Source organism: Pocillopora damicornis, chromosome 14, assembly GCF_964200805.1.
Source record: "Pocillopora damicornis chromosome 14, jaPocDami1.2, whole genome shotgun sequence".
NCBI classification, from domain to species: Eukaryota; Metazoa; Cnidaria; class Anthozoa; order Scleractinia; family Pocilloporidae; genus Pocillopora; species Pocillopora damicornis.
Genome location: NC_142683.1, coordinates 1770007 through 1796512, shown reverse-complemented (window position 1 = coordinate 1796512; position 26506 = coordinate 1770007). Strand labels below are relative to the sequence as shown.

The window sequence follows — 26506 nt, the reverse complement described above, 5'->3', positions numbered from 1 at the left end:
AAATTGTAAACGAGGAAATTTTGACTCTACCAAACGTGACCCGTGAATCAAACTCAACTCGGGCTTGAGCTGAACATTCGATACCGTATGGCACTGAAAATATCGTTCGCTCTTCTTCTTTCGTTTATATTGGTGGACCTGTCCTTTTCGGCGAAGATTGCAGGTTTTAGCGGATTGGCGTCAGGATCTCACTATTTCAACATAAAGAGAGTTATGGAGGACTTGGTTTCACGAGGGCATGAGGTGAGGTCGATCGAACGATCGATAATCAACCCGTCAATTAATAGTCGAAGCCAAAGTGAATAGTAATGAATAATCACTGAGTTGTGGTTAACTATTCTGAGTAACTGGCGGCTCTGAAATCAGCGCCAGGGTCGATTAGAGTTTTTTACTCGTTACGAAATAGAGCTGCGAAATATTGGATGGTTTAACTTTTGTATCGAAATGTAGTGCTCGACAGCTAAATCAAACCTTGATCTCTTGCACTGGAATTCGTCGTTGGAAAGATTAACAAAAGACACTATTAAGTAACTAAATGGAATTTGGTCAATAATTGACTGGTTCTCCGTAACAATTTTCCCTTTGGTAACCGTAAAGAAACTCAAAACTAATTCGCTTTTCTTTGACCGATTGGAGCTATAGGGAACGTTAGTTAATGTTGAACGAACGAGTGTACTGTACTGTGCGCCTTTTGCCTTTGACTTTTTTACATTAAACGGTATTTCAAATCGAACCTATTATGACCAATGCATGTGTTGCAAACTAAACAGAACGCACTCCAGCATTCATTCATCATTGCAGCACTTATAAACTTACTTTGTTATCAATAAAGATTTAGTTATACATAAACACGTAAAAAATAGCGATATGAACCGACGTTTCGGAGTCTTCATAACGCCATTGTCAAGGTAAATTTTAGGATAATACTCACAGAATTCATTAAACTGACTTTGACACGATTTTAAAACTGAATATTTGGTGTCAGCTTAGTTCCCGGTGTCCGCCGGCTTAACGCTGGGTCCACTTACAGCAGCTTTAAGCAATAAGGAATTACTATCGACACGCAATTGAAAATTGTTCTACCAATATTTGTTTATAAATTCCTTTTCAGGCTACATTCCGTCATCTGTCAGTTCAAATATCAAGGTAGTGAATTGGATACCAAAGAATGATCTGTTGGCTCACAAGGATATCAAAGCTTTTGTATCTCATAACGGAACTAACAGTTACTATGAATCAGCATATCATGGGGTTCCTGTGGTGGCTGTTCCGTTGTTTTTAGACCAATTCTCTAATGCCAGGAAAGCAGAATACTTTGGAATAGCAACAGTATTAGATCACAAAACCATGGATGCTGAAGAGCTCTTTAAGGCCATAGAGCTTGTGATGAATGAACCAAGGTATTTTCAAAAAAGTATTGCTACACTCGTTTGGATTCCAATTTCTACGGAATTTCTTCCCATGAATAAAATGCCTGTTTGAGGAATCACTTTCCTAGTAGTTTCCTTGGCTGTGGAAACGTACTATTATTTCAAGACAGGCGAATTTTTTTCATTCATTTTCACAACAAAAATACCTGTTCTTCCCTAAAAGCCTCGTCACTATCTCTTAAATTGTTCATGTACAAGCATATTCAAGCAAATTTTCAACCACATATTGATCCTCACCAGCAGTACCAACTTAGTACTGCCGGTGTAATTCATTTCCGTGTAGAAATAGTGACAAAGTCTCTACAAGCCGCTGTTGCTGTAGTCATTTTGAAATACTTTAATTCACATCTTTTTGGGATTCAAGTAATGAGCCAAACCTATTTCTTGGCCGATGAAATAGATGACCCTCGTGTCAGCCATTTAGGAATCAAATCCCCTCTTTAAATCGCTCTCCCGGGCCTCTGAGAGGTTACAGATTGGGTGCATGAGCCAATCCTTTCAGTAATTTTCGAATTGTTTTATTTAAGATTCAAGGAAACAGCCATGCGCATTTCTCATCTGATGAAAGACAGTCCACGGACTCCCCTAAAGAAAGCTGGATAGACTGAGTGGATAGAGTATGTGCTCAGACATGGTGGGACCCGGCCCTCAGAGCTCAAGTGTTTAACATCCCTTGGTACCAGTACTACTTACTTGACGTCACAGCTTTCCTTGTTGCCATAGTAGCGATAATTGTCATGGTGATAAGATTGGCATGTCGATGCCTGTGTCGTATATGCTGTAAAAGGAGAGTTGGCAAAACTAAAAACGATTAAAATCTTGATCGCTGTTCTCCTTTAGTACAATTTAGCGCGATTAGAAATAACACACCTGTCGACTCAAACTCGTTATGTGTCACAAGATAATTGGATTTGATCAGATGAGTTTGTAATATACATTGGCCATCATGAAGAGTTTCTGCAGCTGACGTTTCAAGCGTTACCCTTTTGTCATGCGCTTTGACAGCGAATTTACAATCTCAATTTAGTTAATGTAACCACACTTTCTTGAAATAACCCCAACCAACACAGCACCAGAGTTTCCTCAGTTATCCCCTTTATCGCATAGTTCCCTCAATTTGGTAAGACATCGAACCAGCGAAAAATTTTAACACCTGACTCAGGCCTTCCGGAGTTTTATGACCATGCACCATTCGGTACAATTTAAGATTTTGCAAATGTTTTCTCTAATTTGAGAAAAACAAAATTTTGAAACTTTTCGCAAGATTTTTTATAAGTGTGTCGCTTTCCCGGCCTGCTCTTTCACTCGACTTTTCGGACTGAGAGCACAGTACAATTACTCCATAAAATTTCCGTTCAGTTTTTCCGTTGCAAGCCTTTAAAGACTATCTGACCTCCTTTTCATTACCATAAACTGCAGCGCAGTCGACTAGTCCACGGCATTGGTGACCTTATCTGGTTTACTTTTACATGTCACAAGGCCAAGAGCGGGTAGCGAACCACCTTTGTTTAATTTGATGGTATCTGTGTGATTTTAAGGCACAAATAAACGCTCTCCCAGATTTTATTCCCTAAGGTAAAGATAAGCTTCGAGCTTCTGTAGGAACGCTCGGGTCGTTTGTTTTCTTTTTCTCCCAAGTTTAGACGCGGAAAACTAGGGATGCAAAATTTTTGCCTGAATACATTGATTTTTCAACAATCTGGCTGGCTTTTCCTTATATTCATTTCATCCTTGATCAAAACACACCCGTGTAGACCTTGCAAACGAAGAGGAAATATACACAAGAATACTCAATTGGAAAGAAAAGTGCTTCAAGATCCGAAAATCGACGGTGATAATACTCCTAACGATCGATGAGGAAATGTTTTGTCGGACCGTACGTTAAAATCATCAAATTGCATTGCTTTTTTCATTGTTACACTTTCAGTTATTTTAGGTCACTTAAACTTATTTATAAGGATTTATCAGTGCGTGTTTTTTTGTAGTTGTCTGTTGCGTGGTTTAATAGAATTAATAAATTGTCAAAATTCAATGATGAGGTAAACTTACTACAATCAAAATCAACTGTAACAATGTTAAATGATAGTTTTAGTCTATATCATGATGTTGTTTGTTTTGGTGTTTTACTATTTGAAATAAACGGTAAAACTCGTCTATTTCATTGTAGCTTAACGTGAGATTGTGCTTATCAATTGTATTATTCAAAACCTTATTCACATGATATTTTCTTCGCAAGACTGATTTTATTTATTTTTTGTTTTTTATAACTTAAATAACAATAGCCTGGCACAAACTCATAATTAATGACTTGACCACATTGGCGGCAAACATTCAAGCCATTATAATTAATCAGGTCTTGTTTTTTACAACATTTCTCATCTGTTTTAACCACTTTATCATTTTGAAAATGAAACTCATTAAATAAATCAAGTAATCTCGTCTACATTTATTAAAAGTAAAATATTTTTAAAGAATCTTTTGTAAAAATAGTTCTGACAAATATTTAAATGGAATATTGAAGGGAAATAAAAATGAATACTATCTTGAGGAACTTTCTTCCCATCAAACAAAAAAAATTAAAAAACAAAATCTAAATAAACTCTTGAGTAAAACTAATAACGGCTTTACATAATCGGTTGCGCGATTTGATAGAAGCTGGGAGGTAAAAAGTGCCTGGCGCGGCGAAAGCCCTTCGAGCGACGCACTTCGTTCCCACTCGGAGTATACGCTGAACTAGCCTGTCTGTTCTCTTTTTATTGGTAATAAGCTAGGCTGTCTTCCGCGAAGACTAGAGCTTGAATTAAAGTAATTTTCGAATCAGCCCGTGTTCAAATACTCCCTTTGAGGTCTTGATATGAGGTCTCTATCCAAACGTGTCTAGACATGTCCTAAAATTATAACTCGCGCGATAGCATGTGGTTCGTAGTTACAGAATAGTTCATAAGTTTGATCATTGATCTTCAGAGTTTTGCGTTTTATCCTTCTCCCGATAGCGAAAAAGAATGTGACTTGTTTTCTTGACTAGTTATGGAGGCCATTTTAAGTGCCTCTTCGTAACTTGGTGGTGGAGCGTCATCCGTACCAAATGCAGCATCCACAGATGAACAAACCTCATTTAAATCCTAGACAGCAGTAAAATAATCCGGCAAATCTATCGAAGAGGCCCCAACGAATGGCTGACGGCGAGGAGTATGGTTATATGGAAGTGTTGGGACCGGAGATTTTGCCAAATCTTCCGCAGGAATCGCAGATATTTCAACTTTGACGGCGGAAAATTTTGATCCTTTTTTGAGTTGCACACGTACTAACAATACCAAAGTCACTCCAAATATCATCATCACCGTGGCACTGGTTGCTTTGCTAATGGTTGCGTTTGAGTTTTTAGTAAAAAACTCACTGAAAATGGTGAATATGAAGAGAAGGAGGCTTGTTGCGATTAAAATATAACCAATAAGGAAACAAACACTTGCTCTGCACCTTGACAACCTTGAGTTTTCTTGCTCCTCCGAATGATTCGTCATTTTCGAAGCCGTAGAATGCCTGAGTAAAACAAGTGATATCTTCAGGGCGTAAAGAAGAGTTATTTGAGGAGCTTGCCTCTGCGGAAGGAAATGAAACAACTGTTATAATGTCTCCCCTTCTAGCGCTATTAATAAGTATTGCCTGTTAAATGTTTGCCCGCGTTAATAGGCTAAAATAGACGTTGGTTTACGAAAGCGAAACCACGCGGCATTTTGTGGCCACACACCTCAGGCGCGTTCCGTAATTGAATACTTGTTGACATAAGTTGCGTCGTCGTTGACACTGATCGGCGGCCTTTACGTCCTTCCAGAAAAACAGTTATTTTCAGGGAAATTTGGCTGTAATAACAGCACCATGGCTCCTGATACTAGCTAGAAACTAAAAGAGTGACGTTTTTAAGAAGGAAGTTTAAGTAGTAATACCTTTTTATTTCGCTCACAAAGACGAAAAAACGGCTAAGAGAGCATTGTTGTGATTTGAAAAATGTTTTAAAAATGACTTTCAGCTGCTACTCAAATCACGTCAAAAATCATAACAAAATCCTCCGTGCATGAGTAAGTCTAAATAATGGCTATTATTTGGAGTGGTTATCGACTGATGTAAATCTAATTTCCTTTTTTTTCAATGCAACACTTCAACGAATACGAATAACCCCTTAAGTGCGATAGTCTGACTTTGGAACTTTCGTCGGTCACTTCAATCCGTCGATTTGGCTGACATTTGGCATGAAGTCCTCCTTTAGGGTCCTAGTCACTAAATGGATATTAAAAAGTTCCAGTTATTTTTGATTTGGCAAAAAAACGGGAAAGTGCACTTGGTCTGCCCATACTTGCCCGCCAATATAGCGGATCGAAAGTGATCTTTTGAATTCAACTCGAGTCCTATCGTAAAGATTTCTCAAACTCTCGTGATATCCGTGAAACGATCTTCCCTTCCTTTTAACATTTATTTTAAAAAATATAGCAAATATCTGATTTTAACTAGATATGATCCCAACGTTCTAAGATCGCTTTAGGCCGCCTTGAACAGTAGAAAATTTACTCCAACCTAGTAACCGAATATCTCCAGTGTTACCACGATCCAGGAGTTACCATTTACTGTGAATAACGTTTGTTCATAGATAAACAGATTTCATAAATGAAAAAATGGGGGAATTGAAACGGTCAGGGAAAAAAAATATCAACTCTTAATGACCTGGCTTTGTTTTGGAGCTGGTCCTAAAAGCTCTTAAACCAATTCACGATCACGAGAAAACGGTTAAAGTACATTTATCATCCAGAAAGTTTCCTAATGATATGGAAATATCTTTTCATTTAACATAAACGTGATGATGTTCAAGCAAAATTGTTGCAACGGGATGATTTTAGGTAACTAATTGAATTTAAACAATCCACGCGCAACAGATCACCTTCTTTTAAATTCATTTACAATTAGAATATGATCTTAATTCCACCCATGGTCACTTTTCGGGACGCAAAGCTAAATTCATTATTCAAACCCTCGTGACAACTAGTTACAGCTGTTACGCAGACACAACAAACCACCTACATAGCCTTAAATGAGCCCTTTGTTCCCAGAGTTTCCAAATAGGAAACTTGGAAGATCTGTAAATGGACTTATTCCTTTGTGCCAAGAATCAAAATTCTACCTAGAACCTTCAGTAAAAGATAGTTGAAACTTAGGTTTACCTTTGAAAAGTTCTTTCATCGAGAAAACAATCTTATTCTTACAAAATTAAGGTTGTATCACGTCGGCAGGCAATTGAAACGCTTAGTTTCTAAACAATGAAACTTATCCGATTTTTATTTTGAACTTAAGAACATGGATGCTGGAAACCAAGTTAACAGATGGGTCACAGTCACGCATTGAGCTCTCTATTGGTCCAGATAAAACCCAACTCATCCTTGTATGTAAAGCTGTTGGACCACTTTCTCCTCTTCTTACTTCCCCTGTCACGATTTGCCAGTATTGATCTGATCCAATTAGTATGTCCGCTTCTGCTGCCTCTGCTCCTTTTGAGTAATCGGCAAGGTGAATTCCATTGAGGTGCTTGTACATGTTCCTCGCCAGGGCTACTGACTGACCAGTAAATGGCTCACAGATAAGTGGTACAGAATAGGCTGACAACTTCATATCTGTTCCATCAGGTAGTTTAACACCAAAGTAAACAACATTACAAGTCTGCACCTTCTCGTCTTGTGACCCAAAGGTTTTGATTAGAATTGTCTCTTGACATTCAGCTGGTAAACTTAGCTCATCCTTCAAACGGTTTGTGATGTACGATCTCTGACTCCCACTGTCAAGAATTATTCTAGCCTTTACACCTTCCTCTTTAGATCCCTACTTATAGATAATGGCTTGAGCTGTCTGTAGAAGGATTAGTGTGGCAGAACTAATGAACATGGTTACTTGGGAGTGATCGGGCTTTGGCTGATCTTCTGGGTGTACATTCTCCCTTTGCTCGGGTTTCGCACATTGTTCCCTTGTTCTAGTTTTCATCAGGTTGCTCTCACAGATGCTGACAGGATGAAGGCCACCACATGGGAAACATTCCACATTAGCTTTGCATTCTCGGCTCAGATTGTCCTTCTTGAGGCAAACATAACATAACAGGTCTTCTCAAGAATATCCCTATGGGCCTGTGCATTAGAAACGGTCTCACAGCTATTAGATGAATGAGGCTGCTTGCAATAGGTACAAGTTGGCTGGCTATCTGACTTAGAGAATAGTGATGAGGCAGAGGGTGGGCCTTTCCAATGCGGTTTGTTCCTTCAGAATGGTTGGTCTGGCTGTGGATTGTAATTTCCCTGTGCAGCTCTCTTCCTTGCTTCCAATTCTTGATGCATAACTGCCAACAGGCGGTCTAATTTCCAGTCTCCTCCCTTGTCTTTTTTGCTAATGATCAAACGTACCTCTTGTGCTACCTTGTTCATCAAAACAGATGAAGCAAGCTACCATAGGATTCTGATGGTACTTCAAGAGCCTTAACACCCCGTACATGAACCTCCACCAAGTCATAGAGCTGTCTCAAGCCCCTTAGGTGATGATTAGAATAAACAGGTGCCATGTTGATGAGGTCATCATTGTTTACAATCATCTGTTTGTTGCCAAGTCTGGTCTTCAAATAGCAATGGCCTCTTCATGATTTGCCTTCGTAATAGCAAGACCTGCAATTGCCTCTGAAGCGGTTTTGTCCAGGAGAGAGTTGAGATAATTGAACTTGTCAGTAGTCACTAGCTTAGAGTTCTTATGTATATATTGCTGCCTCAAATGAGTCCCAGAATGAACACCACCCAGTAATATCTCTATTGAATTTCTTCAAGACTAACTTTGGGAGTTTAATTTGAGAGCCTAAATCATGCGCTTGACGTTGAGGTGAGTCATTAGGACGAATATTCACATGGCTTACCGACTGCGTAGGCTCGTTCGTCGGCTCCTTTGACATGTGAGTGCTGGCTTCTATTTTTGTAGAAATGGCAGCCAGCGCTTTATCTAATTCGGCAAGAACCAATTCAACGTGACTACAGAATTGATCAGTTTCTTCAATTTCGCTGTCAATTTCTTCCACCGTGATAAATCGAGAATCTTTTTATCCATTTCCTGGATAACGTCCAAATTTTCCTTTAGAGAGGACTTGTAGAAGATTAGTGTTTCCCGTTGTTATGAAACACTCGACGCGTCGTCACCCAAAAAATTAAGAATTTCATTCGCATTCTCCAATCTCTTTTCGGCGGAATTTCGATGTCCAGTTCTGAAGGCTTTTTCCTTTGTCAGTTCCGAAGAAATTGTTGAGGTTTTGTCGCGTGTAGACTTGACGTTGCTTGTAGACTTGACGTTGCTTGTAGACTTGACAGACACTTGTGATGTACTCTTTCTTCCGTTCTTTTTCCCGCCCGTCGTAGAGTAGTCGAGAGCAGAATATCTCGCCTTCGAAGGTTTTCAGGATTTCAGGATTTCATCTAGTTCGCATCCGGCTCGAAGGAAAAATGTTAGAAAGTTATTTTAGGTCCACTCAAAGTTCCAATATGAACATTTTAATCTTACAACTCGGGACTGTACTTACAAATACAACAAAAGCGAAGATTCCTTTCAAAGAAGACGGAAGCGTGAGGTCGCACAGCCCATAAGGCTAGGCGCGCGTACGTCAGTGCGTCACGCCTAGTCACGCTTAGTCACGTTCTCAAATTCTAACAGAAATCATTCTGGCCCGTGCCATCCTTAGGCGCTGCTACTAAACAAAACGTAAAGAGCACATGAATCTGTGCGGAAAATATTTGAGTCAAGTGTTTGAGTGCCTTCGAAAAGTATGTTGCAGTGTTTCTGTCAAAGTTCTACAAATGTAGCTGCAAAGGTATACTTTTAATGATTTTAGAAGACTTTAAGAAATGCTCCGGCCGAATCATTAGAGTTTCAGACCACTTCCGAAGTATTGAAGCTATAACGTGCGGTGACGTTAGCATTTTTAGAAAGTTCTGTTCTCAATTAATTTCGCATCCACAAGAGATCATAAAGCCACCTTTTATTCACTCTGTAAAACATTTTGAAAAGCTCTGTTTTGGGCAGAAATTTATTTAAATTTGTATGAATGAAAAGTCAAAGCACATATCTGATAGCAAAGTGACATTTCTAACTTGATCCGTTGGACTGTTTAGGCCTTACGTCGAAGAATCTGAATTTATTCCTGCCTGATATAATGACGTCAAAAAATCCTTATACTAGTCTTCAGTATTTTATTTAGGCGAATTCTCTGATAAAAGCGTTGTTACCACGAGTTGCACACGTACTGACCAATAAAACGCGGTTCGCAAACACAATGCCTTTTAGTGTAATTTTATCCTAATTGAAATGGGAAAGAGAGAAGTAAGACTTCGTTGGGACGAGACCATGGCCTTATTGAATCTTGCATAACCGCTAGGCGGCTAGGCGGCTAAGCAAGATTCAATATAGCGCTGTCCATAGTCGAATTTTTCACGCATGTGAAGAGGATTTTTGAAAGGTTTCATCAATTACTCTTTGGAATCTTAAATGCAGTCACATCATGTATACTCTTTAATGGTAGAGATTTTGTTTCTGAAACATATATAATTATCCTTGAAACTTATACTCCCATGCGTGACCAAGACAGAATTTCTTGTTACAAGACCAACACAATACCAGACGGACAAGTGATAAGAATAAAGAAAAATATCAATAAGGAGATCATTTGTTGATCCAATACCGAATTCTTCGGACTGACATCATAATTATCTCATGCATGGCAGACAGTAAAGAGAATTACTAACGAGATCTGAGACTGGCTAACTACAAATAAATTGACTTTGAATACAAAAAAATCAAATCTTGTAATTTTTCGCCCAGACAAAAGAAAATCCGTCATCTTCCACAAATAAGTATATCTGCTGGTGAAAAAAATAGAAGAGTCAGCTTGGAGTTGCATCAAATATTTAGGTGTTTTGATCGATGAAAATCTTTCTTGGAAAAACCATCTGGGCTGTGTTATCACTTAAATAAGTAAGACCATAGGAATGATTGCTAAGCTGAGACACTTTGTTCCATCATCTGCACTCACAAATATTTATAGATCCTTAATTTTGCTTTATTTAACTTATGGACTCGTTGCTTGGGGTAATGCGTCTAAAAACTATCTAAACAAAATTGTTGTTCTCCAAAAGCGAGTATTACGTCTAATCTACTTTGTTGATAGAAAATGCAATCCCCTTGTTTGTAAATGCGAAAATTCTGCCTTTTGCCTTCTTATATTATGAAGCTGTATGTAAATTAATGCTCGATGTTCATAACGACAGTGCACCTTCTAACATTATGGAACCTTTTGCGAGAACTTCAAACATCCATACATGTATTACTCGCTCATCAACGTCACAACTCTGTAGCGTTCAGTACTCTAGGCTTAAAATGCAAAAAAAAGCCTTTTCGTGCGTTGGTGTCAAAGTCTGGAATGAGAAACTCAATGAATACTAAAATTTGTCAAAGAAATCCTTCAAAAAAGAAACAAAAAGAGCTGTTCTCAATATTCTAGAAACTGAAGATTCTTATATGGAGCCTGATGAGATAATGCTAAAAATTCAAACCGGCGCAGGAACGCAGCAAAATTGAATCAATTGATCTGCGGGTTAAAGAAATATCTGGTAAATATGAAAGAAAATAAAAAATAAAAGTGTGAAGTGTGAAAGGGTTAAGAGCATAATTCAAGACGTGATCAGAGGGAACTAAATGATCATAGCAAACAAGACCTGAGGAAATAAAGGCTTCTTTTTCCCTACGGGATACCCAAAAAGCAAACGTGTAACATCGCGTTATGTTGCTTCGAACGGCTAATACACCGATATCACGCACCGCCATTTTTGATCGAGTGCCGCACCAAAACGAGGGTGGACGGGCATGCGGTCATTTGGAGGGTTGCGTTACATGGAGTTTGAGTGGAAATAACTCGCAAATATGGCTCACGATCATTGCTGTGTAAATTACTGTACGAACGACAAACGAAACGAAAGTGGTCAGAATTTGTCGTTTTTCAACTTTCCTAAAAATTCTTCACAGAGATCGAAGTGGATTGCCGCGATAAAGCGAGATGAAGGGACGCTTTTTCAGGTGAGTGTCGAGTCGTGACTACAGCGAGCTGTCAAACGCACGTGTGCACTTTTGATATATATGTTCGGGAAGTTTTTCGATTTAAGACTCAGTTAGTTCCCGTCTTACTTGCTTCTTACACGTGAATTGCGTACTCGATTCATATCCAGAGGAACTATAGACTCATTACATTAGATTTTGGTCGATTTTAGCCGAAACTGTCAAACGCACATGGCACCGGTTTGTTTGTTTTCATTGACTCGAATATGATTATTAATATTCCATGAGATTCTCCCTTGTTATCAGCGATTTAATTCAGAGTGTTAAACTCGTTTCCTAGATCAAGAAAGGCTCTACTCTAGTGTGTTCTGCTCACTTCAAACCAAGCGATATGTTTAAAACTATAACAGGGCTTATACGTCTGAAACCAGGAGTTGTGCCTTCGCAGTTTCAGTGGACAAAGTCCAGCCAAGACCGCCCACAAAATAAACTACAAGAGTTAAAAACTATGGCAGAACAGCAAGAACAAGAGGAGCGACGACAATCTTTTGTCGATTCATTCCAGCAGGATGTCAAAATGGAGGAAGGGGAGACTGGATCAGGAGGCCAGGGAGCCAGTGCTAGTGATGAGCAAATGGAAGAAATGGCTACGGACGAACCGGAAAACGAAAACATAGAACCCGCCGAATTGAGTGCAGTGGAACAAATTGAAATCCTTAAAGCACAAATCAGTGATTTAGAGCAACAGGTGGAAGATCTAAAAGGGACCAGGTTTGGAGCTGAAAACATTTCCAAAGATTCTGAATTGCTGACATTTTACACAGGCTTTGTATCAAAGGAACGATTTGATAGCTTTTATAGCTGGGTTGAACCTTATGCTAAAACCATGATAAAATGGTCCCAGATTCAGCGTGAACGAGGCAAAGAAAACTACAAGCGGAGGCGCAGCAGTGGCAATTTTGCATTGTCACTCTATGACCAACTGTTTTTATTTATGATCAGACTAAGGTTGGGATTGCTGGAGACAGACTTAGGAGTAAGATTCAATATTAGCACAAGTACTGTCAGCAGAATCATTTTAACTTGGGCAAATTTTCTGTATACAATGCTTGGCCAAGTGCCAATTTGGTCCACAACTGCTCAGATAAAAAATAGTATGCCTCAGTGCTTCAAAACCACATACCCTAAAACAAGGGTTATCCTAGACTGCACTGAGATCAAAGTCCAAAGGCCTAGCTCTAAAGTTCTGAACTCAGAATTTTACTCTGCATACAAGTCGCATACCACCCTTAAATGCCTCGTGGGAATAGCTCCTCATGGTGCAATAACATTTGTAAGTTCTTTATATCAGGGAAGTATATCAGACAAAGAGATAACAAGGCGTAGTGGAATTTTGTCACTTATCGAAGAAGGAAACGAGGTCATGGCAGATAAGGGTTTTCTGATTCAAGATTTATTACAACCCCAAAAAGCTACATTGACAATCCCTCCTTTCCTGTCTAAGACAAAGTCTTTGCAGTTCACCTCAAAAGAAGTAACAGAAACACAACAAATTGCCCGCCTCCGTATTCACGTCGAGCGAGCAATCAAACGAATCAAAGAATACCAAATTTTTTAAAAAGTTTTGCCACTTTCGTTGGCTGGTTGAGTAAACCAAATATGGACAATTTGCTGCCTTCTTACAAACTTTAGAGGGCCACTATATTGAAACTATAACTTGCCTGTTAGTATTGTGTAGTTCCATTACATTTCCTTACCCCCCCCCCCAAGAAGATTTTTCTTACCCCCCCCCCCCCATCTCCCAGCATCTGGAAATGCAATTAACCTTCAAATGTTTCTTTAATGTTTTCCTGCTGTCCTTTGAGGAACGTGCCATGTTTGTGGTAGACTTGTTTTTGACATGGCAGGAGGTACACTTTTTAAGCCCAGTTTTCTATAATGCTCAAGGAGGTAAACCAGCCCTATTGCATGGTTACAGAGCCCTGCACCTGCTTCACAGTTGCAGGAGGTACTGGTTATTTTAACTTCGGGAGTCCTTGATATCTCAACCTAAAAAAAAATTAAATGGATAAATATCTGCTGTGAATGTGTGTGTGTATGTTTTAAGAATTAACTCGTATGAAAATTACATCAAGCAAAGTTCGAGCTGAGACAAAACTTAAGTATTATAAATAAGCTTACCTGTAACCTCCATGGCTCTTCATTTTTTCTCTGTGATTTGTAGCTTCGAGCTCTAACAATTACTTCTGTATCCTGAGTTTTTATTGAAAGCAAAGTGCGAATATGGAAGTTTAATACACTATAGATTTTGCAAAAGAGATTTCGAATGGCGAATCGTGCAATAAACGAAAAAAAAGCACCATCTAAGATGCTTAAAGAAGCATGCGTAGCGTGAAATCACACCAGTGTTGCAGTTAAATTTGAGACTGAAAGGAAACTTTTACCTTCGACATCGAAGATATACCCTTCGCAGAAGTTACTATAACCACGAGTTACCACCTTCTTCGGGACTTCTCCATCGGTCTCAAGCCATGTCTCGATAAAAGAGGCGTCAAAAAACGGAACATTGCGGAGAGATTTCGACCACGCAGCAGAAAATCCACCTTCAGCCATATTGGCTAAACAAGCATGTCGTCCAGGATGCCCGTCCAGCCTCGTTTTGGTGCGGCCCTCGATCCAAGATGGCGGTGCGTGCAAATGTGGTCACGCTGAACTCAATCCTAATAAGCTCAAATACCCCCAGGTGCTTTAAACACATTACATAAGGATAAAATGACTTTTAATGACCGCGGGGGTTTAAGTTCTATTCAGTGTTCTTGTGATCATAACAATGCAAAACGTGATGCCTATAGCAGTTGTTTTCACTCTAATTTTTTATCAGCAAAGCCTTCGTTTTAACTTTCATCTTGTTTGGAAAATTGCTGAAAATTACTGAGCAATAAAATTAGATATACCGCAAACCATTTCACAAAGAACTTTTGCGCTGTCCAAACGTGTCTATGCATGTCCTTAAATTATAACTTGCGCGGTAGCATGTGGTGTTTCGTAGTTACAGAATAGTTTATAGGTTTGATCACAGCTTTTTTCCTGTCTCACATCGTCTAGCGTGGTAGTTCCGGGTGTAACTCTTCCAAATTGTTTACTTGGAAATTCTTCAGAGTTTTATGTTTTCTCCGTCTCCAGATTGCGACAAGGAATGTAGCTTGTTTTCTTGACTAGTTATGGAGGCCATTTTAAGTGCTTCTTCGTAACTTAGTGGTGGAGCGAACGTCTCCGAAAAATCATCTGTACAAACTGCAGCGTTCACAGATGAATAAACTTCATTTGAATCCTGGACAGCAGTAAAGTAATCCGGCAAATGTATCGAAGAGGCCCCATCGAATGACTGACGGCGAGGAGTATGGTAAGACGAAAGTGTAGGGACCGGAGATTTTGTCAAATCTTCCGCAGGAATCGTAGATATTACAACTTGGACGGCAGAAGTTTATACGTGCTAACAATACCAAAATTATTCCAAAAATTAACATCACTATGGCAGTGGTTGCATTTAAACAAACACTTGCTCTGCTCCTTGACAACCTTGAGTTTTCTTGCTCCTCAGAATGATTCGTCATTTTCGAAGCCGTAGAATGCCTGAATAAAATAAGCGATATCTTCAGGGCGTCAAGAAGAGTTCTTTGAAGAGCTTGCCTCTGCGGAAGGAAGTGAAACAACTGTTATCTTGTCTCGCCTTCTAGAGCTATTAATAAGTATTGTCTGTTAAATATTTACGCACGTTAATAGGCCAAAACATGCGTCGGTTAACGGAAGTGAAACTACTGGGCATTTTGTAGCAATACACCTCAGGCGCGCGTGATTCCAAATTGCACGATTCATATCCAAGTCACGTTCCGTAATTGAATACTTATTGACGTAAGTTGCATCGTCGTTTATACTGATCGGCGGCCTTTACGTTACGTTCTTCTGGAAAAACAATTATTTTCAGGGAAATTTGGCTGTAATAACAGCACTTGTTGGTGATCGACGAAAGGAAACCTTTACAATTGGAAATCTATTTTCATAGGAATTTTCCAGATAATAGCTAGAAACCGAAAGAGTGACGTTTTTAAGAAGGAAGTTTAAGTATCAATCCCTTTTTATCTCGCTCACAAAGAAGGCATTTTTGTGATTTGAAAGATGTTTTTAAAGTGGCTTTCAGCTGTTACTCAAATCACGTCAAAAATCATAACAAAATCCTCCGTGCGTGAGGAAGTCTGAATAATGCCCATTATTTGAAGTTGTTATCGACTGATGTGAATCTAATCTCCTTATTTTTTATGCTACGCCTCGGTGAATAACCACGTGCTTTTCACGATAGGACTAATTCACGATAAAAAAGATCAGAAAACAGATGGAGCGTAGAAGTGGAAGGGGGGCATTTTCTTTACAGAATTTCGAGTAGGGCTCTGTCGCCAAAAGCCTTAAACCCTAATTCTCTCTAAAACAAAATTCTTTCATTTTGTTATCCTGAGTAATCGGGGAATGAATTAAAGATTACTTAGCTCACGAGTTGTGAATTTGTTAAGAGACGGACATTTTGAAATTGATTTACACATCGATTTCTGAAGCGAATCACACAAATGTCTGGGACTGTCAAAAAAATTTGAAAAAATATCGCTCCGTTTTTACGAGTGAAGTTCCGTGCGCTTTCCGAGGATTTTTCAACCCCAAGCCCCCGCGTAACTCGCTCCAGTTCTCACCGTTTTCAAAATGGCCGTCACAAGAACAAACTCACGACGTGCGAAATAAGAATCTTTTTTTCTAGTTAAAAAAATAAATAAATAAATAATCAGGTTTGAGAGCTTACCTTTTCCAGAGTATAATGTCTTCGTTTCGGTAGCTCGATATTGACGTGGCTTATCTCTACAGTTTTGACCTCTGATCGTTACACTAGCAAGGCAAGTGTTAGAACCCGAGATATTACTGCTTGAAGATTAGAAATGGTTCCTGTCTTTCTTGAATAAACTAACATTACCAGTCTTGTCACTCCAATACAAAGCAAGAAAACGGCGGCACCCCAGTAAATGGATGCAACGAAGGAATCTGGCGAACTGCATTCAGGGCAAGGTAACACAAATATAACAAACACAGCGGTGGTAGTCGCTGTGAAACAGAAAATTACCAAACCAACCGTAGCTGTTAACAGGAACTTTCCGTGACACGTTGAAAACACTGACGCATCTTGACTTCTTCCTGTCATAATCGTTCGATAGGTTGAAATAAGCCGGTACTGACCTCGAATGAAAATATTCTGCTTTCAGAAGGTCAGTGAATGATAAACTGATTTGCTTGTAATGGGATACAGCTCATCTACTATTGAGGACTTCTTTTACTATTGTACTTCCGACCCCATGAAGAGGTTCACGTGTAGGTCGCATGGAAACACATCAATCTTTTTGTTGGTGCCCTAAAACCCATGGCCAAGGGAACTGATCATTATTTGTCACCAAGTGGGGTGGGGGTGGGGGGTGTCGGATTTCGGTTGTGTTGCTATATAGCTAATATATAATTATAAATTTTGAAATAACAAAAGAAGACAAGAGTATAATTTAACGTGAATGGAGTCGAACGTCACACTGTAATATTTGTACTTTTTGTCTGCATGACAATATCAAAAATATAATGAGAGGGACATTTGTTTTTTTGTTGAGAAGGTGTAATTAAATTTGACGAGCCTCTGACAGTTGGAATTACAATCATAGAATGGGAATGGAATTTGCACAAACAGTGGGCCTGGAAATGCCATTTGGGAAACATTTGGCCAGATCCCTACCCCTCCCCCATAAAGGCTGCAAAGCGGTGAGGTAAAGATCCATCGCTGACCACTGATACTGAGGTGAATAGTTGTTTACGTATATGCTTAAACAGCGAGATGATTTTAACTCATTTATTCGAGCAAAGATTACAACACTTTCTGGCGCAAAACCCGAGCGAGCTTATCAAAGGTGAATAGCAAAGGATGTTGGGAGTTTGAATAGCTAATCAGAGTGCACTATCAACGTCAGAGGGATTGACGAAGGACTAACGCTCGAAACGTCAGCCTTTTAACTCTTTACGGTGGCCAATTTACGTTATCAACTCAGTTGATAACACCAAATTGCTCTATTATATTCTCCCACTGACGCAGCACCACAGTTTCTTTAGAAACTTACCCCCTTTATTCATTTATCTTATAGTCGTGTTCCTCGATCATCGCAAACCTTCGGGTTCTCGGACGTATATTCCTGACTAATTTGCGGTTATTCAACCTATTGATGAAAACTTTTCATTTCATTTGTGGACGTTATGAGCTGGACAGGATATTTCCCCGAACAACACTACCTTCTTAGGTTAAGGCGGTTGAAATAACGAGCGGTTATCGCATTAAGCTTTTGGTAAAAACCGAACGAATATAGACCAGGACACAGGGGACGCGTTCAAACCTCAGGCGGACGCGTTCAAACCTCAATAGGACGCGTTTGTTACAGCTCCGAAGTAGAGTGTCTACAATAATACTTAGAAATGTGCCATTTTTCTCTTTCTCAAAAACACTTTATGAATATCGACACAAGTATCTTTGAGAAGAGGTGGTATTTGAAAGCAGATTCTCGTTAATGAATTGAACAATTTCCATTTTGCTAAGAAAAGATTCTCGATCTTTCAGAAGACACAAAAACTTAGCGAGAGCTTGTGCTAAGAGCTATGAATGTCTCATATTGAATTGAACAACAGATCACCTTCTTTTAAATTTATTTACAATTAGAATACGATCTTAATTCCACCTATGGTGACTTTTCGGGGCGTACAGCTAAATTGACTGTTCAAACCCTCGTGACAACGAGTTACAGTTGTTACACAGACAAAAACCACCTACATCGCCTTAGATGAGCCCTTTGTTCTGAGAATTTCGAAATAGGAAACTTGGAAGATCCGTGGACGGACTTATTCCTTTGTGCCAAAAATCAAAATTCTACCTAAAACCTTCATAAAAGAAAGTTAAAACTTAGGTTTACCTTTGAAAAGTTCTTTCATTAAGAAAAAAATTTGATAACCAACCGCCGAAGTTAAGGATGATGGGAGAAAAACATTGAAAGGTTCAAACTGCAGCGCTTTGTCGGAGCAAAATACACGCACGATCAACCGTTCTTTCGAAACTGACGACTTTGCTTGATCAACCTTATCCAGTTTTAATTAAACGTCAAAAAAAGCTTTATTTAGGATTGTCACTCATGTTTAATGCACACACGAGTTAATGATTCACGCCTTGTGGCCTTGTTTGCGTCTGGAGAAGACAAAAGATTGCACATGTATCTGCGTAACCTTGCAGGTCATCATTTTCATTCGCTGCAAAGGAAACAGTTCAGGCTGTTTTTGTTCCAATCTCGTTCCGTTCGAGAAACTTTATACAAAAGCCCTTTATTTTTTGTGTCTTCAGCTTCAGTAATGGGATCCGGTGCGGTTTGTGATTGTTTCCTTGTTTCCGCGTAAATAGTTCGGATCTACGTGCACCTGCGGAAATAAGTCGACTGACGATCACGTTTCGTTGTATCAACCGAGTTAATGATTGTATTCAGTGGACATCGTAAAGAAATTCTAAAGCTGACTTTACGAACGTTAGCCCTTCGTCAGAATTTTTTCACATTACCAGTTCAGTTAAATTCCAAGTTATCTTGTAGTAAACGCGCTGACGCAGCGCCACACTTTCTTAGAAATTGACGCCACGACTTCGACATTGACATCCTCTCAATCAAGACTACGTACGACATCAGTCTTTTCAGGAGTTCCCTCGACGAACGATTTCTCCTTTCGACTACGACAATTTCTAGAGATTATTTCTCATAAGGAAAATAATGAGAACGAACTACGAAGAAGAAAATTCCACCATATCATCAAAGTGCACCGGAGTCGACGCCTTGTTAGTGTATTCGGCATTGGGGTGTCATCGCTTTTTTGCCTTTCTGGCATTTCTCTGAGTGCAGTTTTGGTCACATTTGTGATTTTGACTGAAGCATGCTCTAGCTGTCGATCCTTTCTCACCGATAGCTCGGATTCAGTCTGGATTTTTGCAATTACTGCAACGGCACTGTTAATAGTTGGCGGCTGTATAATTGTGGCATTAGTGTTCCGAGGGCGGAGACTAAAGACTCGACACATTCCATTTTCCAGGGAAGCTGTAATCTCAGAGAATCTTGCGGATGATCTGGAAAATTCCTCCATTCCTATCCTAGCTTATAATCATGTACCTCACCAGATTTGGAGCGGTTTGCCAGACTACTTCACTGCTGTTCAAAATATTACCGCAGTTTGTTCATCTTCAGACACAGCCGCAATCCAGACGGACAGTTTCCCCGAAACTCCTCCACCTTCTTACGAGCAAGCGCTTGAAATGATGGACAGGCATTGAGGTGACTGCGTAAAAGGCAGATCACATCCATAGGGCGTACCGCGAAAGACTACTAGACTCTGAAACTGATAACATCATATCAAGACGAACCGTAGTTATCCATTTCGCGCTTCAAGACTTGCAAAATGAAAGACTCCTAGCGCACATAGGTACACTACTCAAATTAAACCCTAGAAATATTTGTATTAGTAATAACGTGATTTTGATAGCAATTTGGTGTTAATAAACACAAGTCAATTTTTCAAAGACAACGCAATTGCACGAGCCCGTAGGGCAAGTACACTTTGTAGTCTCTTTAACTGCTCAATTTCGGCCGATCAGATGCACGTAATTTTTTCATGCACATTATTAAGTTAATTAACTAACTAAGCTCTTGGACTGCGTCTACTCGAAGAAACAAGCCTTTCCAGCGGTTCTACCATCGGTGATGGTTACATTTTTAAATTTATCTCTCGTACTGGATTCAAGGAAATTGAACATTTTATAGAAAAATTCACTGGCTGACTAGTGAATTCCACATTAAATTTCACGTGAAAAACCGATATCGCACAAATCGCGAGGCGATGAGTGCGATATCTGAGCGCTTCTCAGAAAGCCGTGTCAGAGTCAGTTGTTAGAACTGTCATTGCGTTAGCGAATAGGAAGCAAGGTCAGTCTTGCACGACGTCGACAACTTTAGTTGGACCTTGTGCTTGTTTTTACATTTGTTTTCAAACTTTTCAAACGAGCTTCATACTATCTTAAAGGACAATAGTGGTATTTCACTGAATTTACAAGCCGTTTATCTTTAACATCTTTTTTCAAATTTACAAATCATTTGCTCGAGAAGGAAAATAATTTACACCTTTCACCTCTTTGGTGGCAAAGCGGAAAGACATGAAGTGTCCAAGTGAAAGCAATGAAAGTTTAATATCGTGATTAAAGGTGTTTATTTCTTCTTCTGTATATATGACAATCGACCCTGGCACTTCTTCCGTTGTCGCTTCTTCGTCTTGTTTGGTTGAACTTTTGCTTGCCATTTCCAGGGCCATGTTCACAGGATTTTCTCGCTTTGATACGGAACTTAAGCACAAACGTTGTTGAGTCGCGGACGGCAGCCGGAAGCTGAAAATTCTCATTTCTCGTGCTTATTACAGCTTTACTATAAGCGCAGTTTGGTTTGAAATGCTAAGAAAAAGACCTTCCAGCTTAACCACTGGTGTTAAAGCGAGCTAGAATTAATTCATTTAATCTTCCTGTGGCTATCCGTGTCTCAAAAAGGTCACTGCTTCAAGTTAATGGTAGGTTCGGGTGGATGACTTCGAAATATAGTCAGCTGTTTCCGAAAGGATTCATTTTGCTGGTACTTGCGCGCGCATCGCTGACATAGCTACACGAACGAATTGTATCGAACACTGAGATGATTTTAAACCATTGTTTCGCGTCTCTATGCGACGTGTACAACTGCATTTAGGCCATAGTAACGTTAAATGTAAATCCACAAATCTGCGAGGTTTTCTGTTGCTATCGTTTAGTGTAACTGGAAGAACTTACATTCAACGGAAAGGTTTATTATCCTTTGGTTATTAACAACTTGTAGCATTACATCGTGTAGCAAAAAGTGAGTTTCTTTTTTTTAACCTTGAGTTCAAACTACTTTGAAAATTTCCAAAGTCAGACGTCTTGTTACATTTTTAGTATCTCAGGATGAAATCTCTACTGCAGCCAAACTCGTGATCACACTTTGCACTGTATTTGGCTTTTCACTTTGTTCCGCAGAAGGTATGACTTTTTCGCGAAAACAAGCTCTTGTTTGGTAGTTCGAAAAATGAGCCCTCAGCCACAATTCTACTTTTTCCGAGGATCGGAGAGTGGTGGACAAATCTCGTTCGATGTAAGGTGCAAGCCACCCTTGATGATATCTTTTTCCGGCTTGATCGATGAATGGCTTTGAAGCCTCACTGATATCTGCGTTTGGCCATAGTTCGACTTTTTCCGAAGATCTTAGAAGCTTGGGGATGTCGTGTCCAATTTTAGATTCTTGCGGTAGCTGACAATTTTCAGGTTCTTCGGTCGAGAGTTTTCCGTTTCCGCTGATTCCCGTAGCATCTTCGTAAATAGCCGAGTCCCGAGGGTCACTCATATTCTGCGGCGATTTTCAGTTGGCAAGTAATTTTTCATTTTATCAACGAGACTATACTTCGAGCACTTTTAAATGGAAATACAGCATAGAGTTACCGAGTCAGTCTTTATGGTGCTTCATCACAATAATCAAACAAAGATCGTTACATGCGTGAGCATGCAAGTGTCGTAATAATCATTCGTGACTACATGACAGCGAAATAAGAACATAACGACTAAACACGACGTAATTCCTTGGATCTTGCTGTGTGGTCTTAAGATTGAGGGGGACCTATTTCGTAAAATAGTAAGGCATTTGAACGGAAGTCGTATTCAGAGGCAATTGACTGAGTCCAAAGATGTCACTCGGCACTGATGGATTACAGGTAATTAAGTAATTTAGTTAATTGCGTGATATCTTGTAAAACAAAAAGAAAAAAAGACAACAACATACTGTATAATGTTGCATTAATCAACATTTACTTAGCACATTGGGCCGGCGTGTTGATCTGCTTGAAGACCAGTTCTTACGAGTACCACCGTCGCTTTTATAACTTTTTGAATTCTCCCAATGGTTTTTCTCTTAATCGTGAATTCAAATAAATGAAAACTCAAAACTTATCCTTTAGTTTTTCGTGGCTACTGCCTCCTGGCACGAATATTATCGAAATGAATGAGTGACGGTAAGTAACAAAAGTAACAATAGAACGCTGAACTTCATACATCACTAGCCACAAGTAGTCCTATTTTTTAGAATATACCACACACGCGATAGTGCATGCTTTTTGCTCTCTGATTGGTTAACTTGAATGGACTCAGCCAAGCATAGCCGAGCGAGCACCGCTTACCTGCGACCGGCGATCAGCCGAGGAACGACAACATGAGCCTACCATTTCAACATGGTTACCTGAAGGAAAACTATTACAAGAAGTAGACGAGGATGGGGGAGATGGGGGAGGGGGGGGAGGGGGGGGGTGGTGACCCACAAATAATGCAAAAGAAACAAGAGAGTTTGGTTCGGTGGTATTACATGCCAGGTTATTTGATATTATCAGTCACCTGTTTTTGAGGCGAAAAATCACAGTTTTCCATCTGTCGAGCATTTCTTAAGGGAAAAGAACGAACATGTTATGTTTGCGGGAATTTTTTTTAAGACTACAAAAGCATCCATTAACGAAAAAAACCCAAAACCATGGTAGTTAATCAAGAGCGTCCAGACCGAAGCGCTATTCATGAGAAAACACTTATCGCGAAGAAGTTTCGCGGGGTGAGTCATATGTCGAGATACAATCAGCAGACCCTCGGCGATACTCCCTAAATTGAAAATCTTGCATCTACTATTACTAGAAGCTTGAAGTTTCTCCCCAAGCTTCTCTCGAAAAATTGTTTAATTCTCAAATCAGATAATGTTTGCGCACAAACATCAGGGCACATTTTGTCGCCAAATGGAGGGTTATGGCTTTTAATGTCCTTACTGCTGCAGGTGGTGCTTATTTAACCCGCTTATTCCGACGAGCCACCGAGCACTGAGCAAAAGGTTCTCCACAGGACGTTCAAAATACCATATGCTGAAAAAGATGGCGAGATACTCGTGATAAAAACTTCTATTGAGGAGAGCATGTGGAAAGGATTAACCAACCTCATCGAAATAACTAGAGTCACGTGTGAGTCATTGCTGAATGACACAGAGATACTTCATGAAATAAGGGACTATGACTTGATAGTGTACGAAAGTTTGGGACTTTGTGCTACTCTGGTGGCTGAACTCCTCGACATTCCCAATGTGGTCATTGTTTCAAATCCTCCGAGTAATCCAGACAGTTCTATGTACAAGGTGCCAATGCCTTCATCATACGTCCCTTAACGTCTGTTACCGTTTTCCTGTGAAATGTCATTTACAGAGCGTGTGATAAACTTTTTTGTGGTCAATATTTTTCAGTTTTTATTGGAAACTTTGTCTGTCAGATCCTACAGCTCTCTGAAGGAAAAACACAATATTACTCCTGAAGTAAGCTACCGTGAAGCTGTTGCCAGCGCTGAACTTGTGCTTTTTAACGGTCATTATGCGGTTGAGTGTCCACAACCTCTTCTACCAGGTATGCTCAACAGTTATCGCTAATACTCAGACCGTAATATATCATTAAATGGTTTTAACAGAGGGGAAACAGTCAAACTTGTGGACTGATCGTTCGGGTAACAGTGGTCCTGAGAAGAACTGTTGTCGATAGTGGTGGCTACACGTGTTTCAAAATTCTAAGCGGTAGTCATAATTTGAGTCCAAAAATTAATCTTTGTAAGTCAAGTGTAACAAGTCTGGTTCGTGAAGAGCGATTGGTTAGTTTAGCCTTAACGTCATTGGCTGGAAGAGCCACATGGCGTAAGTTGGTCGTGATGGTCAGCTGAGTTAAGTCGTTTTTCTCGGTTCCTTTCTCGTACAAATGTCGAGAATAACTCGTTTATATAGTAAACTAGCTTTCTGAGGTCACTATTAGTCGTTTCCATTAGAATCCAAGTCAGTAGTGCTGTTCGTATTGATTCTTTTTAGCTCTGTATCTCTGCTTATTTTCCTGCAGGTCAAATCATATTGGGTCCCATCGCTGTCAAACCTGAACCAGACCCACTCCCCCCTGATTTGGCAGATTTTATCAATGATTCAGGGGGACAAGGGTTTATCATTGCCTCTTTTGGATCGTATGCGAAAATGACTATTTCTAACAGGAAGATCGATGTTTTGGCAGCGGCTTTTGGAAAGTTGAAGCAGAAAATCATCTGGAAACATAAAGGTAATTTAAAAGCCGCACTCGCGTTTTCTAGTTTGTGGCACAAAATGCGTTGTTTAAACATCTTAGTCTAAGATGTCGTGTTATCTCCTATAAACCAACTTTGTTATCAATAAAGATTTGGTTATACATAAACACTAAAAAAATAGCAATATGAACCGGCGTTTCGGAGTCTTAATAACGCCATTGATTAGGTAAGGATAACACTCGCAGAATTCGTTATCCTAACATTTACCCTGACCGAGGCGTCCTGAAGACTCCGAAACGTCGGTTCATATCACTATTTTTGTACGCGTTTACGTAAAACTGACTTTGACACCATTTTGAAACTTGTCATTTGGTGTCAGCTTAGTTCACGGTGTCCGCCAGCATAACGCTGAGTCCACTTACAACAGCTTTAGTTGAGTTTCGGAAATCACAACCAAGTAATCACAAGAGCCAATTGGAGGTTCGGACGACATCATCGTTAGCCAATGAGAGGCACAAAATTCATGAAACGCGGGAAAACACGAGTGACGAAATCACAATTGGTTTTCGTTGTGCATCTGATTTCATAGTTGAGAAGGTGCAGTGACTTTTCTGGACCAATCAGAGTCTAGTAAAGCTAAACCAAAGCAATAAGGAATTACTAGCGACACGCAATTGAAAATTGTTCCACTAATATTTGTTTATAAATTCCTTTTCAGGCTACATTCCGTCATCTGTCGGTCCAAATATAAAAGTAGTGAATTGGATACCACGGAATGATCTGTTGGCTCACAGGGATATCAAAGCTTTTGTGTCTCACGCCGGAACTAACAGCTACTATGAATCAGCATATCATGGGGTGCCTGTGGTGGCTGTTCCGTTGTTTAGAGACCATTTCTCTAATGCCAGAAAAGCAGAGTACTTTGGAATAGCAACAGTTTTAGATCATCAAACTATGAATGCTGAAGAGCTCTTTGAGGCTATAAAGCGCGTGATGAATGAACCAAGGTATTTTCAAAAAAATATCGCTACACTCGTTTGGATTCAAATTTCTACGTTATTTCTTTCCATGAATAAAATGCCTGCGTTAGGAATCACTTTCCTTGTAGTTACCCTGGCTCAGAGAACGTACAATTATTTCAAGACGTGCAAATTTCCAATCAATTCTTAAAGCTTTTTTATTTTACCTTGACAACAACAAAAATACTTGTTCTTCCCCAAAAACCTCGTCACATCTTTTTGGGATTCAAGTAATGAGCCGAACGCATTTCTTGCCTGATGATATAGATGACCCTCGTATCAGCCATTTAGGATTCAAATCCCCTCTTTAAATCGCTCTCCCGGGCCTCTGAGAGGTTAGACATTGGGTGCATAAGCCAATCCTTCCAATAATTTTCGAATTGTTTTATTTCAGATTCAAGGAAACTGCCATGCGCATTTCCCGTCTAATGAAAGGCAGTCCACGGACCTCCCTGGAGAAAGCTGGTGACTGGATCGAGTATGTACTCAGACATGGTGGAGCCCAACACCTCAGAGCTCAGGTGTTTAACATGGCCTGGTACCAGTACTACTCACTTGACGTCATAGCTTTCCTTGTTGCCATAGCAGCGATAATTGTCATGGTGATAAGACTGGCATGTCAATGCCTGTGTCGTGCATCCTATAAAAGGTGTGTTGGCAAAACTAAAAACGATTAA

The 26506-nt window shown here is 39.7% G+C and overlaps 2 protein-coding genes and 1 long non-coding RNA gene across 3 annotated transcripts; 2 read left to right on the top strand and 1 right to left on the bottom strand.

Annotated features, from left to right (window-relative positions):
• Positions 1 to 87: 87 nt before the first annotated feature.
• Positions 88 to 26506, top strand: LOC113666766 (UDP-glucuronosyltransferase 2A1-like). Its single transcript, XM_089194252.1, has 5 exons — positions 88 to 243; positions 23546 to 24158; positions 24636 to 24845; positions 25529 to 25817; positions 26224 to 26506. The coding sequence occupies exons 2-5, from the start codon at positions 23951 to 23953 to the stop codon at positions 26504 to 26506; spliced, it is 990 nt and encodes a 329-aa protein (XP_089050378.1). The 5' UTR covers positions 88 to 243; positions 23546 to 23950.
• Positions 11409 to 13158, top strand: LOC149033945 (uncharacterized). Its single transcript, XM_089193830.1, has 2 exons — positions 11409 to 11561; positions 11881 to 13158. The coding sequence occupies exons 1-2, from the start codon at positions 11409 to 11411 to the stop codon at positions 13156 to 13158; spliced, it is 1431 nt and encodes a 476-aa protein (XP_089049956.1).
• LOC149033944 (uncharacterized) lies at positions 11948 to 15328 on the bottom strand. Its single transcript, XR_016183033.1, has 3 exons — positions 13985 to 15328; positions 13722 to 13793; positions 11948 to 13589 (listed from the first exon to the last, which is right to left on the bottom strand). It is a non-coding gene; the product is annotated as an uncharacterized LOC149033944 (long non-coding RNA).